At 34.6% G+C, this 25957-nt stretch overlaps 6 protein-coding genes across 7 annotated transcripts; 5 read left to right on the top strand and 1 right to left on the bottom strand.

The window, feature by feature from the left end:
* The first annotated feature begins 241 nt into the window (after window positions 1–241).
* LOC107893370 (methylthioribose-1-phosphate isomerase) lies at window positions 242–3398 on the top strand. Its single transcript, XM_016818341.2, has 9 exons — window positions 242–474; window positions 616–671; window positions 774–932; window positions 1578–1677; window positions 1811–1953; window positions 2089–2194; window positions 2426–2564; window positions 2642–2910; window positions 3058–3398. Exons 1-9 carry the CDS (start codon window positions 376–378, stop codon window positions 3142–3144), a joined length of 1158 nt encoding a protein of 385 aa, XP_016673830.2. The 5' UTR covers window positions 242–375; the 3' UTR covers window positions 3145–3398.
* A 1151-nt stretch (window positions 3399–4549) lies between these two features.
* On the top strand, window positions 4550–7025 carry LOC107893369 (proteasome subunit alpha type-6). The gene is made up of 9 exons (XM_016818340.2): window positions 4550–4783; window positions 4877–4971; window positions 5076–5157; window positions 5325–5421; window positions 5794–5852; window positions 6017–6099; window positions 6359–6454; window positions 6567–6626; window positions 6724–7025. The coding sequence occupies exons 1-9, from the start codon at window positions 4708–4710 to the stop codon at window positions 6814–6816; spliced, it is 741 nt and encodes a 246-aa protein (XP_016673829.1). The 5' UTR covers window positions 4550–4707; the 3' UTR covers window positions 6817–7025.
* Window positions 7004–9503, bottom strand: LOC107893368 (protein STRICTOSIDINE SYNTHASE-LIKE 4). Of its 2 annotated transcripts, none has more exons than XM_016818339.2 (6): window positions 9152–9503; window positions 8826–9038; window positions 8664–8731; window positions 7615–7851; window positions 7384–7516; window positions 7004–7307 (listed from the first exon to the last, which is right to left on the bottom strand). In XM_016818339.2, the coding sequence occupies exons 1-6, from the start codon at window positions 9305–9307 to the stop codon at window positions 7038–7040; spliced, it is 1077 nt and encodes a 358-aa protein (XP_016673828.1). In that variant the 5' UTR covers window positions 9308–9503; the 3' UTR covers window positions 7004–7037. The 2 variants fall into 2 exon arrangements, with proteins under 2 accessions (XP_016673828.1, XP_016673827.1); XM_016818338.2 differs by having other exon boundaries at window positions 7004–7316; window positions 9152–9479.
* An 8989-nt stretch (window positions 9504–18492) lies between these two features.
* LOC121212350 (uncharacterized) lies at window positions 18493–19544 on the top strand. The gene is made up of 5 exons (XM_041084821.1): window positions 18493–18513; window positions 18663–18773; window positions 18862–18968; window positions 19109–19370; window positions 19530–19544. The coding sequence occupies exons 1-5, from the start codon at window positions 18493–18495 to the stop codon at window positions 19542–19544; spliced, it is 516 nt and encodes a 171-aa protein (XP_040940755.1).
* Window positions 19545–21555: 2011 nt separating this feature from the next.
* On the top strand, window positions 21556–23865 carry LOC107893367 (cation/calcium exchanger 4). Its single transcript, XM_016818337.2, has one exon. It carries the CDS (start codon window positions 21869–21871, stop codon window positions 23774–23776), a length of 1908 nt encoding a protein of 635 aa, XP_016673826.1. The 5' UTR covers window positions 21556–21868; the 3' UTR covers window positions 23777–23865.
* Window positions 23866–24668: 803 nt separating this feature from the next.
* LOC107894807 (copper transporter 5) lies at window positions 24669–25421 on the top strand. The gene has a single exon (XM_016820019.2). It carries the CDS (start codon window positions 24873–24875, stop codon window positions 25275–25277), a length of 405 nt encoding a protein of 134 aa, XP_016675508.1. The 5' UTR covers window positions 24669–24872; the 3' UTR covers window positions 25278–25421.
* Window positions 25422–25957: the final 536 nt, after the last annotated feature.

A 25957-nucleotide genomic window follows, 5' to 3' on the forward strand; every position in this document is an offset into this window, starting at 1 on the left:
GAGTTTTAATTCTAGTAACAACATTAATTAAATAATTTTTTATAATTAAATATTTTTTAATTATAATTAATTGAGATTTTTGTATTATACAAAATTCTCCTATTATTAAATTTTTTAGAGTTTTAGTTATATTAAATTAAGCATTTTTTTAGAGTTTTATATTTTTCATGATAATTTAATTTAAATAAAAAAATTAGGTGTAAAAATAGCAAATATAGTACAACGAAGGGACCAAAAACCAATTTATATCAGTCGCGAGGAGCAGCCGCCATCAACAAAAAAAAAAAAGTGTAGCAGTAACAAACAGAGCTCAAAAGGCGTCTGCGATCCCATTCCATTCATTTCATCAATAAATCATCTCGAAAATTTCAATCAATGGCGCTTGATTCTAAGTTGATTGACGACGTACTTGCGGTTGACAACACTCTCCAAGCTATCTGCTATAAACGTGGCTCCCTCCAGTTGCTGGATCAGGTTTAGTTTTTCATTCATTTTTTTCCCTATAAAGCTGAAGATCTTTGAGATACCTTATATTAGAAGGACCTTTTTAGTATGGGTTTTCCTTCTTTCTTTTTTTTAAATACTGAACTGTGATCGGTTGTTGAGCTTGAACAGAGAAAACTTCCATTGGAAACGGTGTACTTAGATATTCATGGTTCAGCAGATGGATGGTAATGCAGTGGTTATTCCTATGAATTGGGATTTTGTTTTTTGAATTGTATTGAATTAAGCAAACTCGATTTGAGTTATTTTATTTTGATGGGGTTTTTAAGGAACGCAATCCGAGAGATGGTGGTTCGAGGGGCTCCTGCTATTGCCATAGCTGCAGCTCTTTCACTGGCGGTTGAAGTTGCCAACTTAAAGGACTTTAATGGCGGATCGAAGGATGCCGCTTCTTTTCTTGAATCGAAATTAGAATATCTTGTCTCAAGGTTCGTATATATTTCTCCATTTTATTACCCTTATTATTTCTGGCCATGGTGAGTTTAAGTAATAACCTCTATGCAAAAATACAAAATACTTGGATTCGGGTACTAGTGTTGGATATCATTGAGGGAGTTCAGACTCTTTCAGAAAAAGTATTCCAAGTATCATTTGTCAGGAGCCAATCTACTCCGCAACGGATTGGTGTTGTTCCCAGGTCATGCCGTGCTTCCATCGAGAGTCTTAAAGTTCGCAGAGGGGAGCACCTCGAGGCATTGAGCCGTATATGGGTGCACAATCACCTATCATGGGAACGTGAGCATGTTCGCTCATGGTGGGGTTTGAACCGTTGCCCCTTATATAGGATTAAGGAGCAAGTATGGTACCACTTGTATAATACAGACCCGTTGAGGGGTAGATGAACAACAATTTGAAGATTTCTCTTGAAGGAGTCAGGCATCCCCTCAACAGATATAAATATGTTCATATTTTCAAATGTTTTTCTATATATTTGAAGTGTAATTGGAATATCATATCTCATACTCATGTTTGAAAATGCGTGGGGTATGAATACTTAAAAGGAAAATGGAAAGTCGGGTCTTTTCAAGACTGAAGTTTTTTGCTTCTTGTTGTAATTTTATGTCTATTTTCAGTCGACCAACGGCGGTGAATCTTTCGGATGCTGCTATAAAGCTTAAAGAAATTATATCAAAGGCTGCTTCTACTGTTACAGTGCCTGAGAGTGTTTTCCAGGTGACTTTCATGGTTATGCTTTGATTGATCAAGCTATTTGCCATTAATTGTATCAAATCGGATTTGTTTCAGGATATTTGAGCATGTCTTATTGTTCTTGCTATATAGTTATTTTTTTTCCCAATCCTTATAGGCTTATATAGAAGCTGCTGAAATCATGCTTGATGATGATGTTGCTACTAACAAAGCAATCGGGTCTCACGGTGCAAGTTTTCTCCAGCACCAACAGAATAATTCAAAGAGATTTTCGGTTTTGACACACTGCAACACCGGAAGGTTTGTTAAGTCTTCTTCCTGCTGTTCCTTGTACAAAAGTCTGATTGATAATGTTGGCAAGAAGCCATTAGAGTTCATACAGGTACTATACTGCCATATGATGGTTTTCTAACAGTGATTTTCTCTATCTTGCAGCCTTGCCACAGCTGGATATGGTACCGCCCTTGGTGTTATCCGTGCCCTTCATGCTCAAGGAGTGTTGGAAAGGGCATATTGTACCGAAACACGACCCTTCAATCAGGTAACCTTTTGTTGAAGAGTTGTCGTTCTTTAAAAGAAGTGATTCATTATCGAACTGTCTTATTGGGGATTAAATCGAACTGTTATCGAGGGTGATGTATGCATTTGTGATCAGGTTCATGCCTTTTTTGAACCCGAATAGGCCATTAAGCTTCCTGATAATATTTTCTGGTCCATTTACTTCAAGCTCATATTCAAAATCTCTGTTTTCTCTCGTATTTTCGGACTGCAGGGATCCAGACTCACGGCTTTCGAGCTGGTGCATGAAAAAATACCTGCTACTCTAGTAGCAGATTCTGCTGCAGCTGCTTTAATGAAAGAAGGTCGTGTTGATGCTGTTGTTGTTGGAGCGGATCGTGTGACAGCGAATGGTATTCCATGGCTGTTAATGATGCATTTCGCATGAATTCCATAGTACATATAACCGGTACCTACCATTGAATTGCAGGTGATACTGCTAATAAGATTGGAACCTATAGCCTTGCCTTATGTGCAATGCATCATCATATTCCATTTTACGTTGCCGCACCGCTCACTTCCATAGATTTATCTCTTTCTTCCGGACAAGAAATTGTAATCGAGGAAAGATCAGCTAAGGAGTTATTGCACACACGGGGAGGACTGGGAGAACAAGTGGCTGCTTCCGGGATCTCAGTCTGGAACCCGGCTTTCGATGTCACCCCTGCCAATCTAATAGCCGGTATCATAACAGAAAAGGTCTCACCCTTTCTCCCTTTCGTTATGTCTGTAGAGAAAAACATCAACCATGCATGTGTTAATATATCTACGGTAGTCGAACTCGGATGAGTTTCAGATATCGGTATCTGTGATTTACATTCTAATAATTAACTGTTATTTAAGCAGGGCGTAATTACAAAGAATGACATGAAGGATGATGCGTTTGACATTAAGGATTTCATAGAGAAGGCAACAGGCAAATCTACCGTATGAAGTTGGCATCTCTAACCATAAACGATTCCTAGGTCTCACCATTCACGAGACTCGATATCGAGACCTTACTTAGGTATCAAGTTTTGTACCACTTGACCCCGAAACCGTCTGTAAATTTTCCGTTGCTGTAAGACTTAGGAACCATTTTAGTTCATTTATGCCGTATTGTTGTATTTCTAACTTTACAAGGCGATGAATGCCTTGGCACAATACTATCAGCAAATAAAAAGTGTCTTGAAAATAATTACTGTTAATATGCAGTATTTTGATGGTGTAATTATAATTATCATTTTCATTAAATATTAACCATTGAACTCAACCCATGATGCCAATAAATTTGAATCCACACAAGTTAATATCATTAATCAACATTTTATCAACATTAATTTAGAATTTGATTTCAATAATTGTAATTTTTAATCCTATTAGTACTCAAACAAAAAAGGCTTATTGTGGGTTTGGATGGGCGGTATGTTTACCTGTGATTAGTGTAAAAATAACGGTAATGGTGAAATTAGATACTCTAGCGTAAGACAAAAAGTAAATTAAACGCATCGCAACGTACTCCACTACACATCCAAACCCTTAAATTGGTTACATGGTGAATTTAAAGCAACCATATTACCAATTGGAATTCAATTATCACGACGCAAAACCTACACAACCAACAAACTTTTCGTTTGGGTGGGGTTGATTGGCCGTGCTTTTTCGGGATTATTTCTTGGCACATTTGAAAGAAACATAATCTTTTTACTTTTCAAGGCATCCCTTGGAATACTTATGCACTCATCAAGGTATCTTATAGTTGGGTAAGACAGTATGCTTTTGTATCCTAGTTGTTATCATTCAAGACATAAAGACTTATTGTTAGTTCACCCTTGTCGTAATTGGGTGTGTTTAAATACAGACGGTTCGATTAGGATTGAGGATGAATTTTTTGCTGTTGGGGGGCTAGTGTGTGATTGTAATGAATGGTGAATTCTTGGTTTTAGCAAATATTTGGGAAGTTATATTGGATCGGGGTTTTGAGAGGGTTTTAATTCAAATTGACAGCCTTGAAGCTGTTAATGCCATTCACGATGTATCATTCGGGGGTTCCATTTCCTCTTTGGTCAAGAAAATTTATTAGCTCTTGGCAATTGTAGAACATTGGAGACTACAACATATTCCTCGAGAAGAAAATAATATCACAGATGGTCTCGTCAAGATGATTCGTGAAAGGAGAACAAGATTACAGATGATTGAGGATTCTCCGTTAAAGGGATTAGTTTAATTTCTTACATTTGACTTGTTTCTATTTCACCAAAAAAAAATATATTGGAATTAAAAATAGGATTCGATTTTGAAAATGAAAAGAATACAGGGACAAGGAATAAATTAGACCAAAAATAAAAATAGATGAAAGAAGGGCATTTTGGGGATGTAATCTAGTTTTCTTCTTCCGCGAGTTAACTCCGAAGAGTCCATAAATCTCTTGGAGAGAAAGCTTTGTCTTCTACATCAAATCTCTGCATTCAAAACACCCCCAAAAAAAATTCCAAAAAAATATAAAAGAAAAAGAAAATGAGCCGAGGAAGTGGAGGCGGCTACGATCGTCATATCACAATCTTCTCTCCCGAAGGTCGTCTTTTCCAAGTGGGTATGCATATCAATTCACTCTCCCACCTTCTTTTCTCCAACCACTTCATTATTATTTGTTTCAAATCGTTGATTTTTTGTATAAATTGAGCAGAGTATGCGTTTAAGGCAGTTAAAGCAGCTGGGATCACGTCGATTGGTGTTCGAGGCAAAGACTCTGTCTGCGTTGTTACTCAGAAGAAAGTTCCCGTCCGTACTCCCCTTTTATATTTCCTTTTTTCTTTATTTTGGGATTAAGAGGTTTTAAGGGTTTTCTTCGATTTGGTTTTTTAATTTCGAATAATGTTATGCAGGACAAGCTATTGGATCAGACTAGTGTCACTCATCTTTTCCCTATTACCAAGTTCCTTGGATTGTTGGCTACTGGCATGACAGGTTTATTATTGCTAAATACTTTTCCTTTTTTTAATATTATTTGTTTGAACTGTGATGATCTTGTTTTGTTGATTAGTGAATTAGGGTTTTCGGGGTATTAAGGATTCTGGGTTATTATAATGTTACCTGATTTCACATTTGTGATAATTGGCATTTTCAATCATCAGCTGATGCAAGGACCTTGGTCCAACAAGCAAGGAATGAAGCGGCCGAGTTTCGGTTCAGATATGGATATGAGATGCCTGTTGATGTATTGTCTAAATGGTATGTTCTCTTATAATGTTTAGTTGCTTTCAGATTGTTGGCTGTTGTATCTGTACAGCTCGTCTAGATAATGTTTGAACTAGTATTTAGCGACTTCAAGAGACTATTTGGTTGGATATATGCACCTTTGTATGTTAGATATTAGAAAAACTTTATATACCCTGATTCTTTACTGCTCTTGTTAACACTTTGATTGGAGGTTCTTTATTTTCTGGTTCATGGATGAAGTCTTGCTTCAAAAGAATAATACATCAAACCAACCAAATTTTTACTATTATTTTAAATTCCTATTGGTTTTCCTTTGATATTTAGGATTCTTGTTCATTTGATGATCATACTACTAATTTAGCAAAACATTCTTTCTTGGTGTAGGATTGCTGACAAATCACAGGTTTATACTCAACATGCTTATATGAGACCTCTTGGAGTTGGTAAATTTATGATTTCTTCAACATCCTACAACTATACTTTTGTTTTTTACTTTTTTCCCGATTTTGAGTTGTTAACACATGCAAGCAGATATATGCTAATGTATGTTCCAAGTAACTTCCTATGCCATTCCCTTAATATATATTTTGTTTCCTTTTATATGAAGTTGCTATGGTTTTGGGTATTGATGAAGAGAAGGGACCCCAACTCTACAAGTGTGATCCAGCGGGCCACTTTTACGGTCACAAGGTAGTTTGCAATGAATTTTATTGCTCATTGAGTTTGGTTCTATATACCTGGTGCTGGATATTCATTACTGTTTCTCTCTACTAGTTCTCCTTTTCCATTTTATTTAAAAAAGTTCTTTTTATATTGGATTGTTGTAATATAAATGCCGACAATTTTTCCCCTTTTAGTTTATAACATACTTACGATATTGAAAATCACAATAATTAAACTTAAATTTCAGTCAGTTTTACCAGAATGAATTTTGACTGATATGCTGCAGGCAACTAGTGCTGGATCGAAAGAACAAGAGGCAATTAATTTCTTGGAAAAGAAGATGAAGAATGACCCAGCTTTTACTTACGAGGAAACGGTGCAGGTATATTATTTGTATTCAATATGTATGGTACTGGAATTTGTTCAACACCACGTGTATCATTCACTAAAATGATCGTATTTGTCTAACATTTGCTATTGGTACTATACTGTAGACGGCCATTTCTGCTCTGCAATCTGTTCTTCAGGAGGATTTCAAGGCTACTGAGATAGAGGTATAACAAGTCAGCTGGTCCTTTTAGTTGTTAGTGACTTTATATTGCCATTTCAAGGTTTGGATGGATTAAATTTAAACCTTTTGGTTTTTGGCAGGTGGGAGTGGTGAAAGCTGATAATCCTGTTTTCCGAGTGATGTCAACCGAGGAAATAGATGAACATTTGACAGCCATTAGCGAGCGTGACTAGCGAGCTCAGACCATCAAGAGCCGCTGCAAAAATCTCTGTTATCAATCGAAAATGACAAATGTGCTTTAGTTTATCATATCATGTTTGAGAGAGGATAGAAAAAGGGGTTTGTAGCTTCAAATTATGTCTTCTCGAATTACTGCTTCAAACTTTAAAATTCATGTTATTTCTGGGATTTGAGGATTAGTTTATTTGAAATAACATTTATCTCATTGTGAATTTCATTTTAGTGGAAATTTTGCTACAAAGTCATTCTTGAGACTGCCCAAATAAAGATGATCTTCAAACTCCAAAGCAGATGTCACAAATGAAACAACCGTTCCATCGGGATCATCGAACCTCTTGATTATGTTGCCGTTAGCTGCCACATTGATCACCGTTGCCTTCTTCTTTACCCCACTTGTGACGAGTTCTACCAGTTTCGGAAAATTCGATATGATCAGTTTCAATGCCTTGGAGGTATGCACAAACTCCATGCCTTGAGGAACTATCTGTACCACCTAATCATGAGTTCATCAATGGTGTTTCATCATTCGAACTTTAAAGAAGAAAAGAGTTTTCGAGTACCTGGATTAAAGCGATCCAAAAAGAACCATCCGGTGCTAGATTGATGTTATCGGGTCCATCCGGGAGGTTTTCCACGAAAACCTCCGTCTTCCCTTTACTCTCACCTTTCAACCAGTATTTCAGGCACCTGAATCTGTACCCTCACCGGGAATTTACATATATCGAAAATGAATGTCAGAATAATCTGAAAGAAAACCTGAACTCGCAATGATGAAGATATTTATGGATTACCTGAAAGTTTCACATATAAGAAGAAAATCTTCATCTTTGGGGAGTGCAACACCATTGGCAAGGTACAAACCATCTAATAAAATGGAGGTGTGTTGAGTTGATGGGTCATATTTAAGAATCTGGCCATGAGGTTTTGCCTCTAGAAGATCCAGAGTCCAGTCGTAGAGTCCATATTTAGTGCTTGCTACACTAAAATAGATACTTCCATCCGATGCTTCAATCGCATCATCTGCAAACCTGATCATATTTTTTTAACAACATACCAACATTAGTATATAGGTAGTGATGATGATGGATGGATGGATGGATGTTCTCTTTTAACATTGAAGTTACCAATATTGTCTTTTAGCATAAAGAAGAACATGGTTGATTAAAAATAGGATTGGGTAGGGTTGATTTGTTTTACAATATGTTAATTGCCATGGATGAATTCGGATTTTAAAAATTTTAAGTTATTTTAATTTGGATAATTTTTAGCTTGTTTACTTTAGATTTGGGTCTATTTTGGTACAAGTTATTTTTGAGTTTGGATTAATTTCGAGTTTGAGTAATTTTATTTTGGGTATTTGAGTTTGAGATTTATTTATTTTTGTTGAATTATTACAAGGTTAGGATCATTTTTGGTAGTGTTGTACAATACGACTCGGTGATTGAACTAGTCGAACAATTTGTTCAAATACAAAAAAATAAAAAAAATAAAAAGGGGAAAATAATAGATTAATCAACATTAGGATTACTTAAAAGATTAACCAGCAGCATATACCACATGTTTCTAGATTTTTTTTAAATGATCTCGTTATAAATTTCGATCATATCCGTTCTTTTTTAGAAAATATCCAGTAGTATCCATAACCCCTGTCCAATCTATAAATAAGAAGATAATGTGCTTCAGTGTACTCAAATCCACATCTTACTATATTGATAATAATGCCCATGCCAATCGAATTAAATTTTAATATATTTCTTGATTTTTAAAAAAAGAATTCACTTATTTAATTAATTACCTCTAAATATTTATGTCTGAAATTATGCCGATTTGAACCATTTACCTGATTTCAGAACCATCTACATGTGATGCAAGAACTGTTACACCATCATCTGTAACCTTGAGCAAACCCTGAGAAAAAAAACGTCAAACATGACAGAGTTCATGCAGTAAAATATCCGCTTATGGAGTATTTTTATTACGGTAGATGGAATAATTTAATTACCTTGTCGGCATCACAAACAATGAGACCACCTCGTTTGGGTGTTGCGATTCCAAGCAAAGTATTGCTTTCAAATTTCTTCCAATCCTCCCTTGAACCATTTCGATGCAATCTCCTGATCCACCCGTCACGGGTTGCCGTATACAACGCGCCGTCTTCATCCACCGCGACATCCTCCGGACCTTCTAACAACCCTTCTCCAAGTTTAATCACTTTCTACAACCAAACTCAAGCATGTACACATATAAATGAAACAGTAAACCTGGTAAATAACATAGGAGGTGGTGGTGTGTGGTTCATGGTGTAACGCATATATATATTTTTTTTACCTGTAACTGGTTGTTTGATGGAGGAACTGAAACTGAAGGTGATGTTAATGGTAGTTCAAGTATGTCTGGTGATATTGGTGAGAAGAAGATGATTTGAAGTGCAAAGGCTGTAAGAAGAACTAACAGAAAGACCAAAGATTTTTTGAAGACAGCCATGAAACTGGAAACTGCTGTTTCAGAAATGATAATTTGTGTGTGGTTGAGAGAAACCTAGGAGATAGTGCTTTAGAATAATTCTTACATTATTGATAGATACATGTAAGAATCAGACACATAGCAATTCCTATAATTTGATGACAAGAGGTAAATTTGAAAACTTTATTAAAAAAATGAATAAATTTCTCTTTATTACGTTAAATAGGTACGTTATAATAAATTTATCTCTTAACATTTACATATTTAGTTAATTTAGCATGCACCTTTTTATTGAAAATAAATTAGAAAATTTTGAAACAAATAAAACTAAAAGATAAAAAAAAAACTTTAATAACAATCTTTTTAAAAAATTTAAGTAATCACAAAAATTTTAAACAGTATTTATAAAAAATTATAAAATTTTAATTAAAATTAACACTATTGACGAAGAGGGTCAATTTTTTTTAAAATCTATAGCCCTTAGGATTTAATGGGTCAACATTATTATTTTTTAATAAAAATTTTATAATTTAATTTTTTATAAATTTTATTTATAATTTTATGATTTTTTAAATAATTTTTAAATTTTAAAAGTGTTTAATTGATTTTTTTTAAAATGTAGTTATTAGGGTTTTTTTTTTAATTCTTTACTCTTAATAGTTTCAAAAGTTTATGAGTTGAAATAAAAGAGTTAGGTTGAAATTAAATAAATTTGATATGTTTTAATGGCATGAAAATTATAAGAATGTGGCATAGACATGTTAAGACACATGTGCATTTCCCATGCAATGTTTATTGCTTTTCGTAAAACTTGAGTGGATTTTTACTGATAATATACGATGACTTTGGCTTGTTCCATGCATGTAAGGTCATAAGAATATATCCCCACAGTATACAAGTTATACCATACGCATGCATCTATATGTGTGCATAAATACATGGTTATATATATTATTGATACACGATATCAACAAAGATCAAAATCTGAGAGGTCAGGATGAAAGGGATGGTATTTTAGTCTAAAAAATAGAAAAAAAAATCTCCTCAAATGAAATGCCTGAAGTTACTTAACTATGGGTATTTCAGATCAGGTTATTATATATATTTTTATAGTTGTATAATATGTATATAAAGGACTTATGTATAAATATTTAAATCCAATGTTTAAGGCATATAATTAGTAGATATAATATGATGTTTCTTAGGGTGAGTTTGGATGGACGGTGTATTTGTTGAATATTGGCAATATCCCACATTAGGAAAAGATAGAAATGGAGGGGGTTTGGTTTGTTATATATAGAACCCCTCCCCCTTTGGTTGTATCATCCCAAAATCTTCTCCTTTGTAATATTTCTAGAAGAAATATTGATTTGGTAGTGTCCGAGGACGTAAGCTAAATTGGCCGAACCTCGTTAAATCTCTGGTATTTTATTTCTTATTTGTTTGCTTATATTTAATAGCTTTATGTTGGTTATATTTATTTAGTTATTATTGCTATAAATATCTAAGTGAGTTCTGTCTAGTTGTTGGGTTTTAAGCGGGACCATTTGTGACCCCTCCAATTTAACTGGGAATTTTCTTAGTATAATTGTTGGCATAATAATTATCTAAATATTTCTGATAATATTGTTATTAATATTATCGTCGCTTCCGCAACAATTGGTATCCGAGCCAAGGTTTTGTAGTATGCTCTGTGTTTGCAGCTTAGTCTGATCTTACACATCAGAAACATTTCCTAAAGCTTGTGGGTATTCTGCATTTGGTGGCTATTAAGTAGAAGCTATGGCAAAAATGACAGAAGAAAAACCATCCATATCAACAACTTCCACTTCGTACATTTTGCCGAGGATTGGAACTGCAAATACGAGATTTGTAGTGGAAATTTTTGATGGAACAGGTCATTTCGGCATGTGGCAAAGTGAGCTTCTAGATGCCCTCTTTCAACAGGGTCTAGATATTGCCATTGAGGAAGAAAAACCAGAAGGGGTTGATGATAAAGAATGGAAGACCATCAACCGATTGGCATGTGGTACAATTCGATCATGTCTTTCCAGAGAGCAAAAGTATACATTCAGTAAAGAGACTTCTGCAAGTAAATTGTGGAAAGCATTGGAGGAGAAATTCTTGAAGAAGAACAGTCAAAATAAGTTGCATATGAAGAAAAGACTGTTTCGTTTCAATTATGTTCCTGGTACCACGATGAACGAGCACATTACCAATTTTAATCAGCTGGTGGCTGATTTGTTGAATTTGGATGTGACTTTTGAAGACGAAGACTTGGCGTTAATGTTGTTGGGATCGCTTCCTGAGGAGTTTGAGTACCTTGAAACTACTCTACTTCATGGAAAATCGGAAGTAACTTTCAATGAAGTAACTGCTGCATTGTATAGCTATGAACTACGCCGAAAGGATAAGTTGAAAGGTTCAGGTGAAGCAGCAGTGGAAGCATTGGTAACAAGAGGTCGTCAGCAAAGTCAGTCTAAGGGGAAGAGAAGAAAGTCCAAAGGTCGAGCTGTTGCCAAAGATGAATGTTCTTTTTGCAAAGAAAAAGGACATTGGAAGAAAGATTGTCCAAAATTGAAGAAAAAAGGGAAGACTCCGCAAGATGCAAATGTTGCAGAATGCAATAGTGAAGCAGAGTCAGACTTTTCTCTTAGTATGACATCTTCAACATTATATGCAGATGAGTGGATCATGGATTCTGGTTGTTCCTATCATATGTGTCCCATTCGGGAATGGTTCTTTGAATTTCAAAAACTAGATGAAGGGGTTGTTTACATGGGTAATGATAACACATATAAAATAGCCGGGATAGGTTCAATTAAACTGAGGAGTCATGGCGGATCTACTAGAATTTTGCGGGATGTACGATATGTCCCAAAGTTGAAGAAGAATCTCATCTCTTTGGGGTCGTTAGAATCTAAAGGCCTAGTTGTGACAATACGAGATGGAGTTCTTAAAGCAACTTCAGGAGCATTGGTGATGTTGAAAGGTATAAGAAAGAACAATCTGTATTACTACCAAGGTAGTACAGTGGTCGGGACAACAGCAGCAGCAATTACGAGTACCAAGAAGGACGCTGAGGCAACACAGCTGTGGCATATGCGTTTGGGCCATGCTGGTGAAAAATCCTTGCAAACTCTAGCCAAGCAAGGATTATTGAAAGGTACAAAGACTTGCAAACTTGAATTTTGCGAGCATTGTGTTCTGGGAAAACAACGAAGGGTGAAATTTGGCACTGGGATTCACAATACTAAAGGTATTCTGGATTATGTGCATTCTGATGTATGGGGACCGTCCAAGACTCCATCACTTGGAGGAAGACGTTATTTTGTCACCTTTATTGATGATTTTTCCAGACGAGTTTGGGTGTTTCCTATGAAAAACAAAGATGAGGTGCTTGAAGTTTTCCTTAAGTGGAAAACTAAAGTTGAAAATCAGACAGGAAGGAAGATTAAGGTTCTCCGATCAGACAACGGTGGAGAATATAAAAGCGATCATTTCCTGAAGATATGCCAAGATTGTGGCATAGTAAGGCACTTCACCGTAGGTGGAACACCGCAACAGAATAGGGTGGCAGAGGGTATGAATCGAACGCTTGTGGAGAAAGTTCGATGTATGTTATCTAATGCTGGATTAGATAGAAAGTTTTGGACTGAGGCTGTGACGTACGCTCAACATCTCATCAATCATTTGCCATCATCTACTATAAATGGCAAGACTCCTTTGGAGAAATGGTATGGAAAACCTGCTACTGATTATGACACCTTGCGCATTTTTGGTTCTATTGCATATTATCATGTGAAAGAATCAAAGTTAGATCCAAGAGCAAAGAAGGCTCTATTCATGGGCTTCAATGCTGGTGTTAAGGGATATCGTTTGTGGTGTCTAGAGGCAAAGAAGACGATAATCAGTAGGGATGTTACCTTTCATGAATCTGCCATGTTGAATAAGGTAAATCCAGAAGGAGTGAGTAGTACTTCGCAGCAGGTGGAGTGTACTCCGCAGCAGGTGGAGTTTGAGCAGAGTGTGGTAATTCCAGCAGAAGGTACCACTAGTGATTCTTCATTGGCAGATGCAGAGTCAGATGAGGAAGAGGTTTCTACCCAAGAACCTCAACAGCAATCAGAGCCAATTGCAGTCAGAAGGCAGAGACGAGAAATTCAAAAACCTGCTCGTTTCACTGACATGGTAGCTTATGCACTTCCAGTTGTTGATAATATTCCATCCACTTACACCGAAGCCATTCAGAGTTTAGAGAATAATAGATGGTTAGGTGCAATGGAAGAGGAAATGCAATCTCTAGAGAAAAACAAGACGTGGAAGCTGGCACAACTACCAAAAGGGAAGAAGGCGATTGGTTGCAAATTTGAAGACACTATTGAAGTTTGTGTTATGAGAAGATGTTCGAAGATGTGGAATATCGCCAAGGTGGAGATTTGTTGAATATTGGCAATATCCCACATTAGGAAAAGATAGAAATGGAGGGGGTTTGGTTTGTTATATATAGAACCCCTCCCCCTTTGGTTGTATCATCCCAAAATCTTCTCCTTTGTAATATTTCTAGAAGAAATATTGATTTGGTAGTGTCCGAGGACGTAAGCTAAATTGGCCGAACCTCGTTAAATCTCTGGTATTTTATTTCTTATTTGTTTGCTTATATTTAATAGCTTTATGTTGGTTATATTTATTTAGTTATTATTGCTATAAATATCTAAGTGAGTTCTGTCTAGTTGTTGGGTTTTAAGCGGGACCATTTGTGACCCCTCCAATTTAACTGGGAATTTTCTTAGTATAATTGTTGGCATAATAATTATCTAAATATTTCTGATAATATTGTTATTAATATTATCGTCGCTTCCGCAACAGTATTTACTTGCAATTAGTGTAAAAACAGTGGTGGCGTGAGATTAGATACTATAGTGATACTATAGCATGAGACAAAAAGTTGGTTATGTAGTTTCGAATAGAATTCTTCATTGGTTGGGTTAGGTTCGGGTTCAATTCGGCCCAAAAAATGAGTCTAAATTTTTTTCAAAGTTCGACCTGGATCAAAATATTAAAACCTTATCTCGATTCAGTCCGTCCGAATTAATTTTCTAAAATTTTTATTTTTTTATATAAAAAATATGATACACCAAATATATTAAAAATATTAAAATAAATGTTTCCCAATAAATTTAAAAAAGTTTTTATATTTAAATAACATTAAGATATGTGAAACTTAACAAGCAAATACCTCTAAGATAATAGAAAAATTAACAACAAAACAAGTCTTATACAATACCCGAACATTAACAATAAAATAGTAATAACGTAATAACAAAATAATAGCAAAACAATGATAAAAAAGTTGAAAAACAGAAGTAAAACAGCAAGGGTATTTTTTATTTTAAATTTAGGCCTGGGCCCGAACAAAAAAAAACTTTATGCAGTACAATTCATTTTTTAAACAAATTTTTTTTTTAATTTTATTTTTGAGTCTATATTTTTACCTTAAATATTTTTAATTTTTGGACAGGACTTCGAGTTGGAGCGATTAACCTTGCCATGAACAACTCTAGTTTCGAATGACCCTGGTAACGTGTGGCTCTGGAAATTGGAACAGGAGTATGACCCAACAATTGCGACTGCAGCACCGCAAGTATGGGCCGTTGTGTAGTTTGAGAAAACCAGTATGACCGAAAAGGGTGAGTGGCTGGGAGAGGTATAGGTGCCATTGCATGTCGTCGGTTGTGGCCAATTTGCGTGGAGTGATGGACTTTGTCGGGTTGCTGATTTTAACTAAGCTAATGATCCATGGAATTTTATTTGTCGCTTTTTATTACACCCACATGACATGAATCTCTTTCACTCCCCAGCTTCACTACTTAACGAAACAGAATTTAAAAAGTTTGAAAAAGAAAAACAAGATTAAAAGATTAAAAGTTTTCGATGTTTCTTTTCCGAAAAATGGAAATTTCAGACTCAAGTACTCAAACCCACCAATTAAACTGATTGTTCTGAATCTAATTTAAATCTTTGGAAGGCTAAAATATTTATCATTGTATTAGTTTATAAACTCATAAAAGTTTTACCATTTTTGGGACCAAAGCCCCTGCCTCCCCTGGTGCTACCCTGTACACAGAGGAATGCCCTCCTGTTTATATTCTACATACGTTACAAGGGCCGTTGGATTTGCTGACTCTACATCGAAGCGATCACCGGATTTAAGATCGGATCAACACATCAGTTTCTGCAACAGTTCAGGGCGACGAAACAGAGTACCCCATCTCTGCCATGGAGAGAATCATTGGTCGAAGCTTCGAATCACCGTGAGCCCGAGTTGTTGCATGGATTTATAGGAGTTAAAGGGATCGTCTCCTTTTCCAATTCAAGATTTGTTTCTCAGCTCTTTCTAGCTGAGTTATTCTTCTCAATTTTAAAAGGGAAAAAAAGAAAAAAACAAGGGAAATCTGCTTCAATGTGTTGTTTATAGATAGAGTTTAATGTTTATTGCAACTAAAGAAGTGGTTCAGGCTTCATAGGGTTCTTCTTATATCGGTTGTTGTTGAGCAAAAATCGATTGGCATATATATGTTTAATATGAGTGCTGTAGCAGAATCTAATGACACTTTCCTTTAAGCAATGAAGGGGTGATTCGGCTTGTCTTACTACAAAACAATCTTAAAACATGGGAGCTTGTACCATAATGGTAGTGGCTTTCTATTTTTTAGGTCCAATTTCAGTTGAAAAATGGGTATTCGAAGAAGATGAAGACAGAAAATGAAACTGCAAGGAAAATTCCTGTAACCAGTGAAAGTAACTCATACTGTACTTAGATTCATCCCCATAATTTCTCTTTCCTTTATCTTTTACTAAAAAGGAAAAAAAGAAAAATTAAGGTAACAATACGACAAAAATAGAGGTATTACTAATATCAATCAAAAACCATTTTGGTTATGCAGTTAGTATCCTCATTTTTCTCTCTAAGGATATAGTTCACTAACCATTATCCAATATTCCTCACCAAATGATGAATTCGTTTAATCAAAGCACAGTTGGAGGAATTCTTGAAAGAGTCTTCTTTCACAATCTTCACACTATTTGTTTGAATCAACACTTTCTCATCTTTTAACTATGTAGAATGAATAAGCCATGTAAATTTTTCATATGACTTATTTACATGTTTAAATTTCATTTTACTCATAATTTAATCTATTTTTTTTTTCATTTTGATATAGTAAATGTTTCATATGTTATTATTAATTAGTTTTAAATCATTCATCTCATTATTTATTGTATGTTATTTTAAAATTAACATCTGTGTTATAAGTACATAATCTATATACATACGCGTGTGATAGAATTTTTAACAATTTCTTATGTGGGAGTAAAAGATAACTTAATATACGATAAAGAATATACTTTAAAATATTTTTATAAGTTTTTAATATTATTATGAATTATAAGAAACTTATCAATCCCTAATTTTACTTGTAAAATCTAAAAACTCGAAACTCTAACAAATAATTTGAGGAAAAAAATTATATACGGAAAGATAACAATAATCTCTTCTTTTTTTTCTTTTCATTCTGTCTTTATAAAAGCCATCTTGCAATAAAAGTCCAAAAATCAATATTTTAATCATAGAAACTAAAAATTTCTATTTTGTTTAATATTGAAAATTAAAGACTTAACACCATGTTTGGTTGGGTGTAATGGATTAGCCATTACACCCCGATTCGGTGGCCCCACCCAATACGCCGTTTGGTTCACCGTTTACTGATTCGGAAGTTTTGCTATTCCTTGCCTATTCCCTCAACAGCTGTAATAGGTATTCTGGGCTTTTAGTTTGTAATAGCTATTCACCGTTTTCTTTTTTAATTTTGAGACCAAAATAGCCTGCCTTCTTCTCCCAAAAAATTTCCCATCGATTTCATATCCTCAAATCAAGCCAAATCGATTCGCCTTCACGTTTTCACATATTCTTCCAGCCAAATCGATTCGCCTTCATCTTCTTCCAGCCAAAGGTATGCTGGCAGCCAAAGGGCTTCACCATTTTCCGCTTCTTGCAGCGACTGAGAAATAGTAGCGGGAAGGGAGGTAATCTTTTTCTGCCCTCATCAAGCTTCATCCTCTCCGACTTTTCCCTTCCATTGATTGTAGAGGTAATCTGTTTACTTCTTTTCTTCATTGATTTTTCCTTCTTACGTTTGAAAACTTAAAACCGATTTCTGCCCTCAGCTCCATCTTCTCCTACGTTTTTGCTCTTCATTTTATCAGGAACGAAAAATGTCATCACTTTCACATATTTGAACTTCCAGCACCGCCGCCTGCGCCTCTACTACCAGTGAGAATAGCTTGTCTCCTTTCCTTTAATTTCTACGCTTCAGATCTTTATCTATCTTTCCGATTATCCTAAATTTTAGTGTTTTTAATTTATTTAGTTTAAAATTTTGATTTAGCTCCAATCTTTTCTTTTTCTATCTGTGTTTATTTCGTTGTAATATTAATAAATTTTATAATATTTTCTGTTAATGCCACTATGCAGTATCAATTAAGCATTTTTTTACATTTATTTCTAATTATAAATTTAGCGAAGCATTTAATTTTGTTTAGAACTTTCGAGAAGGATTTTGATGAGGTGAAGAAACTATGGCAAGCAATTCAGGAAGAGGATACCCTACAAATGGTTCCATCTATGTTTGTAATTTACCTGAGGGAACTGATGAAAGTATGTTAGCTGAGTATTTTCGAACCATTGGCTTCAGAACTTGAACTTCTCCAGAAGTGCATAATTAAAAGTTTAGAGTTTATGCAGTAGTTAACATTTACTTTGCAATAATTGTAGAAGTTTGGGGTTTTACTTGATCTCTTTAGTCAAATAAGATAATGGACAAGAGGAGAAATAGTAAGTTTCATTATCTTTTTTCAAGTTCTCATAGATTTCCAACATCATAAAGCTGTCATTGCTATCTTTGCTTTTTCCTGAAAACATCAAATCAGAAGCTTGTAAGCAATATGAACCTGCAATTGTAATTTGTGTTTTTAGATGTATCTTGATGGTGTTTCATGTTTTCAGTAGGAAAAATAATGAAATTTCGTTTTCAAATATTGCTTCTATACTGCGGCTAGCATCCGAATCCTATGTTTTTGATTAATGTGATAAGTGATAATTATGTTTATTATATGTATATCTAGAGGGAGATTTGTTAATGTTTGCCATGAAATTATATGATAATGTGGTAAGAAGGAAATTTGTGAAAATATGTTGAAAACCAATGCTAGTTGTTTGAATGAATGAAGTCAAACAGTTATGCATTGAATATATATATATGCATATAGCAGAGTTATTCATATGCATTGGATGTATGGTTTTTCTTGTATTGCGCAGATTCTTGGTTGCTTGACTGTTGTTACATTTTTCGGTGCAAGCAACTCGGATGAGACTGAATCAGTAATGAAGTTACTTTGGGACTTAATTAATCCTGGAACTGACTCTAGTGTATGAATTTTAACTGATATTTTTATCTATATATTCTGTAATTTAAATTGGAGCCTAAAAGGATAGGTTTCCTTCTATGTCTCATCAGATTGAAAGGAAAGATTCACTAGCCATTTTAACTGTCATGATATCCGCTTGGTCCTTTCTTCTTTTTACCATTGATGGGTGGAGGCTAAGTCACAAAAATTGGCAAGGGTGAGCCTTTTAATTAAAAAGTCTCATTTATTGTAAATTTTTAACAATTACAACCTCTAGATAGTTATCGTCTTTCTTTTTGTTTTCCATCTACAAACAAATTTGAAATGTCATTGATAGATCTGCAAATTTGGATGCAGGGCAATTACATACTTCTCCAACATATTAGACAGTAACGATGAAGCACTATGTGCAGCAACATGTGAGGCTCTTGCTTTAGTATTTGAATTCAACTGTCTGGAGAAATTCTCAAGTAAAACCAAGGATTCAAACAAAGAACTTAAGGACAACATTATAAAGCAACTCAGAAGCCGGTTGTCAGAAACAGGCAATGAAAGAATTTCTAGTCAAGATCCAAGAACAGGGTTCAATTCTGCCTCGGCTACTTTAGATTTCCTAGAGGTACTGATTTGACTTTGTTTTATGCATATATTTAATAGATTGTATCTTGAGCTGTCATAATAGTCTTAATAACTTTCAGGATGAGAAATGTGCAATCTCATGGATATTTTCATTGAAAAATTCATCTTTTGTCTTTATATTGTTGATTTACTTTTCTAGGCTGGCTTTGTGTAGCTGATCATTTACCTTAATTCCAGCAGTAAACAGGCTGATTTTCCAATGTTTCTATTTCATATAAATGCACTTTTTAGGACTTCTTTGGCACATGAATGACCATATTAATTCTTTTTCATGGATTTTTCTCTCAAACCTTTCTAATTATTGTTGTTGTTGATATTTTGATAGACATTATTACTATTTACATTTTTTAAGCAAACCAATGTCAAGTATTGATTTTGAGTTTAGAAAAGCAAAGATACTCCACATCTATAACTGGATGTAATTGATGAGCGTTAGATATAGGTATGTACTTGACATACCCTTGAGTGAATTCACCAATTTTATATTCTGATTTTGCTCGAGTAAATGTCATTAAGTTACCTTGTGCAAAAGATGAATTTGCCTCACCAACATTTGTCAAAGTCCTTGTGCATATTTGAGATGGTCTTAATTTGACAGAAAATGAAGTATAGTTTAACTCTCCTTGCGGTTTACTTGGCTTTTCTTAGCACTTGGCTGATCTATATGCAGGCATCCCAATATATAATATAGAATTCACCATGAGGCTTTATTCTAACAGCCATCCTGTCTGTGGGAAATCTCTCTCAAGTTATAATGAACAAAAAATAGAAGAAGAAATTCGTTCATATGATCATTTCTGCAAAAGAAATTATAATCCAAATGTTGCACATCAAAGTTACCAAAAAACAACCTTCCAATTCTCCATTTGATAAGTTGCACAGTAATAGGTCTCTGTTCTATGCTAAAAGCAATCCAATTCCTTCAGAATACTTAAAAAACAAATAAAACGGTAAAAGTACTATAGAAGCCATTATATTAGGAGTTGCATTGTATTTTGCCCTTTCCACTGGAAAAATGAGTAAATTACTCTTTATATATTAAATTAAAAAGTAAATTAATCTTTTTATTAATATATGAATATTATGTTTGGATATTATGACATGTAAACTAATATCATATTAGAATAACTAGTTTATAACTTTGGAGTAATGATTCATTGTAAATTTACCCATTTTTATATATTTCTTTAATTTTTTAATTTATCACAAGGTTCATGCCATAGGGGCAAAGCTAAAATCAAAAAATAAAAAAGAACCTCATTGAGGAAGAAAATTCAGAGAATAAGGTAAGAAAACCAAAAAATATAGCAACTGAGAGAATATACAGAGCTATGTTTCTCCGACTCTTCATTTTGCTTGAAGTATCCCTTTTTTATACCCCTGTCAGAGTATTCATTTTTCTTAAAGTATCTGGTTTAAACACCCATGCCCGACGATGAAAGAACCTCTTTGAGAAAGTTATACAATAGATTTATTATATAAATTATTTTAAATTATATAAATTCATATAAGAAAATTTATTATCAATAATTTTATGAAATTATATCTTATTAAATTATATGTAATAATAATTATTTTAAATTATACAAATTCATATAAGATAATTTATTAGTTATAATTATTTTAAATTTTATTAAATCATATATTTTAATTAAAATATATTTAATATTAATCATTTCAAATTATCTTTTATAGTATCATATATTATGATTTGAGTAAATTCATATAAGAATATTAATTATTAAGAATTTTATTAAATTATATATTTTAATTATAATATATTTAATATATTTAATAATAATTATGTTTAAATATGATTAAATTATTTATTTTTGATAATAAATAATCTTATTAAAATTTAAATAACAATAACAATAATCATTTACCAAAACAAATTTATGCTAAGGGTATTCTGGTCATTTTAGTTTTCTCCGTTATGCTATTACACCTCTATTACATTCAACCAAACACAATTTTACTATTACGCCTCTATTCCATTACATTCAACCAAACAGTTGATTTGCTATTACACCTCTATTCCATTACACCTCTAATCCAATACACCTCTAATCCAATACAGCGAACCAAACGTGCCATAAGTGTTTAAAAGAGACTGTATCATCAACTAGCATTAATGTCCTTGTTTTTTGTCTTCAAATCTTTTTGTTTCCTCCCTGAATAAGTTGAAAAGCCCAATTAGCGGCTGTTGCCGGGAAACCAGTACCGAACTACATTTTTGTCGGTTCCCCCCTTGTTATTTTCCAGCCCCGACATGGATTACCTTCCATTGCTCAACCTTTTTAGCTCGATTCCATTTTGTTTTTCCTTCAAAGTTCACAGATTTTTTATTGTTCCCATTTATTTATTGTCTCTTATATCAGCCTCCATGAAGCTTCCTCTCTTGTTTTTTCAATTCCCTTCTCTTCTTATTTATCCCATGTTTTGAAACCATTGAACAAAGAAAGGAAAAACGTTTTTATGTTTCCTTCTCTTTTTTTTGTTTTTGAAATGGAACCCAAATTTCGTGGAATTGTTCGTTCTGTTTTTGCCTTGGTGCTACTTTTCTTGTTTTACAATCACGAAAATGGCTTCAAAACACCATTTTTAGTGAAACCCAGAGTTGGGTTTTATGATCAAAGTGAAGTTATTCACAGGAGAATCATGGAAACTAATGATACCAGTGTTGAAGTCAATGACTTGGCTGTAAGAAAACCCAAAATTTGCTCAGGGTTGATTGAACACAAGGGCTATCCTAGTCAATGCGATTACTTGATTGCCCACCCTGAGTGTAATCCTGGTGGGTTTTTCAACTACATCAAGTTCTTTTATTGTAGCTGTCAAAATGTTAGCTTCTTGGGGTTCACTGTATTGGCTATATGGTTGGTTGCCTTGTTTTACTTATTAGGTAACACAGCAGCTGATTACTTTTGTTTTTCCTTGGAAAAGCTTTCGAGTTTATTGAAAATGTCACCAACTGTTGCTGGGGTTACTTTGTTGCCATTAGGGAATGGTGCTCCTGACCTGTTTGCTAGCATTGCTGCATTTGCAAGCAAGAATTCAAGTGAGGTTGGGATTAACAGTGTGTTAGGGGGTGCTGTGTTTGTCACTTGTGTTGTTGTTGGGATTATTTCTCTTTGTATAGCTGAAAAAAAGGTTCAAATTGATAGGTATTCCTTTGTTAGGGACATTGGTTTCTTTTTGTTCTGTTTGATTTGGCTGTTCTTGATTTTAACTGTTGGAGAGGTCACTGTTGGGACTGCATTGTTGTTTGTTTTGCTGTATTTGATTTATGTTCTTGCTGTTGCTCTTAATGAGGTTGGTAGGATAAACATTAGGGTGTTTAAGTTGAAGTATGTTACACCATTGTTGCCTGTTAGATGGTGTAGTTCATCTTCTATTGGAGATGAAGAGGGGGATTCTGTTTATGCCTCGTTGCTCGAATCCGGCTCAAAAAGTGACGTACCGTGTCTCGAGAATAGGTTGCCTCATTGGATGTGGGCATCTCAGGTGGCGATCTATTCAGATGAGCTTGAAGAGGACCCAAAATCAACGTGGGGTTGGAATGATGAGGATGAGGTCGTGTTGAAAGAACGGTCTTTGTTCTCTTGTTCTAAGTTTGTTTCGTTGCTGGAGTTTCCGTTGACACTTCCAAGACAGTTGACGATTCCTATGGTGGAAGAGCGATGGTCGAAAGGGTATGCCGTGGCTAGTGCTACGTTGGCGCCTATACTTCTTGCTTTCTTGTGGAACACTAAAGGCGATGATGCAACTCCATTAAGTCAGGAAATTGTGTACTTCATTGGTGTTACCTTCGGTGGCATACTCGGAGTTCCCGCATATCTATTCACCTCATCCGATCACCCGCCTCACCGGTTTTTGCTCCCATGGGTTTTGGGAGGATTTTTCATGAGCATAGTCTGGTTTTACATGATTGCAAACGAGCTTGTTGCTTTATTGGTGGGATTAGGTGTGATCTTTGGTATCAAACCTTCGATCCTCGGTCTAACCGTATTGGCATGGGGCAACTCAATGGGCGATTTGATGTCGGACATTGCACTTGCAATGAATGGCAGGGACAGTGTACAGATTGCCATGTCAGGGTGCTATGCCGGACCGATGTTCAACACGCTTGCCGGTTTGGGGATCTCATTGGTGCTCGGTGCATGGAATAAGAAACCTTCTCCATACATAGTTCCCAGAGATAGTAGCTTGTTTTGTACAATCGGGTTTCTAGCATTAGGCCTAGTTTGGTCCTTCATCGTGTTGCCCCGGAATGATATGCGGCCGAACAAAACACTCGGGATCGGGCTTATAATGATCTACTTAATATTTGTCATTGTTCAGGTGAGTGCATCCCTTGGTGTTTTATCAATAGGTTGGGATTGAAAACGTTATGGCCTTTGCTAGTTCAGTATTGTTATTTTTTGTGTATCCCCATTTAAAGAGCAATGGTATAGGAGGATAAATTTTGGTTAGAATCTTGTATAGCATTGGGTTTTAATAGTAATGGACTTCAACTTTATAATAAAAGTCGATAATAGCAGTAGAACGATCACAAAACAATAAGAAAAAAAAATAACACAAACTTTATTTAAGGATTGAAAAGCATTGTTCTAATCAGATTTAGTCCACAGATTAAAATTATATAAAAAAAAACTAAAATTAGATTTTTAAAATTTATGTAGGATAAATTACACAAGGTCATTAAATGATTAGGAAGTTTACGTTTTAGTTACTCAACTTTAAAAAGTTATAAAAAATGGTCATTGAATTATTCGACAATTTTCAAGTCATTGGATTGTTAAAATTGTTGTTGTATGGCATTTTCTGTCCACACCGCCTGCACCAATCGAAAGCTCTTATTTTCCTTTTCTTTTCAATTTTTTTTTGATGAAACAACATTGAATGTCATGAATTTGCGAATCAAAATTCAAATAACTTTCTATTCCAATCTTCAACACTGACCGTTAGACCGAGTTGGATCTAATGTATGTTCTTTTATTCATCGATAGGGTATTAATCCATTGTATATGTTCTTTTATTCATCGATAGGGTATTAATCCAATGTATCGATCGTTGAATCATTGCTTAGAGCCCAATAGCCAAACTTTTAAGAAAACAACTTAACAACTCAATTACTCAAATGAAAACTTTTAAATAGTTTAGTGATCATTTTATAAATTGTTTAAGTTGAATATCAAAATACAAACTTATTAATAATTTAATAATTTTTTGTTATAGTTTACCAATTTATGTGTAGCTTGGAGGCGCCCTTTTTCTTTTCCCCAATTAAACCTTAACTTCGATTCCAAGCTTGGCATTTGCCAATCGTATCCCACAAAGGGCATAATGGTAAATTAAAAAACTCCATCCTTGAGAACTAGATGAGTTTCACTTTCATTTCTGATCAGAATTCCCGACCAAACCAAAGCCATCAATCAAAATCTTAAAGAAAATTTTCTTTTTCTGTGTACAAAAGAAGATGCATTTGACATTATATTGGGGTAAAAATGTAACCCTCCTCGTTGATTCATGGAAAACCGATTCATGGCTAAGTTACCTCTTCACTCTACTCGCTTGTTTCCTCTTCTCTTCCTTTTACCAGTACATGGAAGACCGCCGCCTCCGTTTCCGATCCCTCTCTTCCTCCTCCTCCTCCGCCGTTCCTCTCCTCCCCAAATACCAACGCTCTGCTAAATTCGCGACGGCCGTGCTCTTCGGTGTCAACTCAGCAATTGGGTATCTCCTAATGTTGGCCTTAATGTCGTTCAACGGCGGCGTTTTCTTGGCCGTCGTTTCGGGACTAGCTGTTGGGTACTTGTTTTTCAGGCTTATCGACGATGAGGAACCATGGGTGGTGATCGACAACGCTTGCGCTTGTGCTTGATATAACTTCATTTTTACCAATATTTTTTTCTTTGTACATTATACCCCTATTTCTTGTACCAATAATCAACGTTTCATCGTGATTAGCGTTGATTATTAATGAGCTTACAAAATACGAAAATAAATTATTGAATTTACTTTGATAAATATATTTTTTTTATTTTTTAACATATTTCTCTTTATTATTTAGTGTTTCTATATTAAGATTAATATACTATTTAATATTTAAATTTGACATAATGTTGAACTTAATATTTAAATCAAATATTATTATATAATTAAATAAAAAAATTTGTGTTGATGTAAGAATTTTTCAAGTTGGACCTTCGTTGATTGATGATTAGAGATTGATTCTATTATTAGCTCGTAATTGATGCTTTAAAAAAAAAAAAAAGCCTATCATCATTGCTTTTGCTTTAATATTTGTATAGGATATGGTTAGACGTACATTCGGAAATCGGCGAGGGAAAAAACCATTACTCTCAAGTGCTTCCATTGGGCCGAATGGAGAGATTGCGATGCTAAACATGAGCATATGGGAAGTAAGTAGGCAGTTTCAATAGTGATGGCCCAAGCAAGGCCATATCCTCAACTGAACTAACCAAAACTCAAAACCTATGCCCATGCTTTGAATGTTATAATACTAATAGAAGAAGGGGGAAATGGGACAATGATTGTTCA

This window comes from Gossypium hirsutum, chromosome A13 (assembly GCF_007990345.1).
Source record: "Gossypium hirsutum isolate 1008001.06 chromosome A13, Gossypium_hirsutum_v2.1, whole genome shotgun sequence".
In the NCBI taxonomy this organism is placed as follows: Eukaryota; Viridiplantae; Streptophyta; class Magnoliopsida; order Malvales; family Malvaceae; genus Gossypium; species Gossypium hirsutum.

Bases quoted from the DNA above. Each gene is read 5' to 3' on its own strand.
- LOC107893370 (XM_016818341.2), top strand. From the start codon at position 376: ATGGCGCTTGATTCTAAGTTGATTGACGACGTACTTGCGGTTGACAAC. The intron at 933-1,577 runs GTTCGTATATAT...GTCTATTTTCAG, and splicing joins TTAGAATATCTTGTCTCAAG to TCGACCAACGGCGGTGAATC. The intron at 1,954-2,088 runs GTTTGTTAAGTC...TCTATCTTGCAG, and splicing joins ACACACTGCAACACCGGAAG to CCTTGCCACAGCTGGATATG.
- LOC107893369 (XM_016818340.2), top strand. From the start codon at position 4,708: ATGAGCCGAGGAAGTGGAGGCGGCTACGATCGTCATATCACAATCTTC. The intron at 6,100-6,358 runs GTAGTTTGCAAT...GATATGCTGCAG, and splicing joins GCCACTTTTACGGTCACAAG to GCAACTAGTGCTGGATCGAA. The intron at 6,455-6,566 runs GTATATTATTTG...ACTATACTGTAG, and splicing joins CTTACGAGGAAACGGTGCAG to ACGGCCATTTCTGCTCTGCA.
- LOC107893368 (XM_016818338.2), bottom strand. From the start codon at position 9,307: ATGGCTGTCTTCAAAAAATCTTTGGTCTTTCTGTTAGTTCTTCTTACA. The intron at 8,732-8,825 runs GTAATTAAATTA...TTTTTTTCTCAG, and splicing joins TTGTTTGTGATGCCGACAAG to GGTTTGCTCAAGGTTACAGA. The intron at 7,517-7,614 runs GTAATCCATAAA...GTGAGGGTACAG, and splicing joins CTTATATGTGAAACTTTCAG to ATTCAGGTGCCTGAAATACT.
- LOC121212350 (XM_041084821.1), top strand. From the start codon at position 18,493: ATGAAATTATATGATAATGTG. The intron at 18,774-18,861 runs GTATGAATTTTA...ATGTCTCATCAG, and splicing joins ATCCTGGAACTGACTCTAGT to ATTGAAAGGAAAGATTCACT. The intron at 18,969-19,108 runs GTGAGCCTTTTA...ATTTGGATGCAG, and splicing joins AGTCACAAAAATTGGCAAGG to GGCAATTACATACTTCTCCA.
- LOC107893367 (XM_016818337.2), top strand. From the start codon at position 21,869: ATGTTTCCTTCTCTTTTTTTTGTTTTTGAAATGGAACCCAAATTTCGT.
- LOC107894807 (XM_016820019.2), top strand. From the start codon at position 24,873: ATGCATTTGACATTATATTGGGGTAAAAATGTAACCCTCCTCGTTGAT.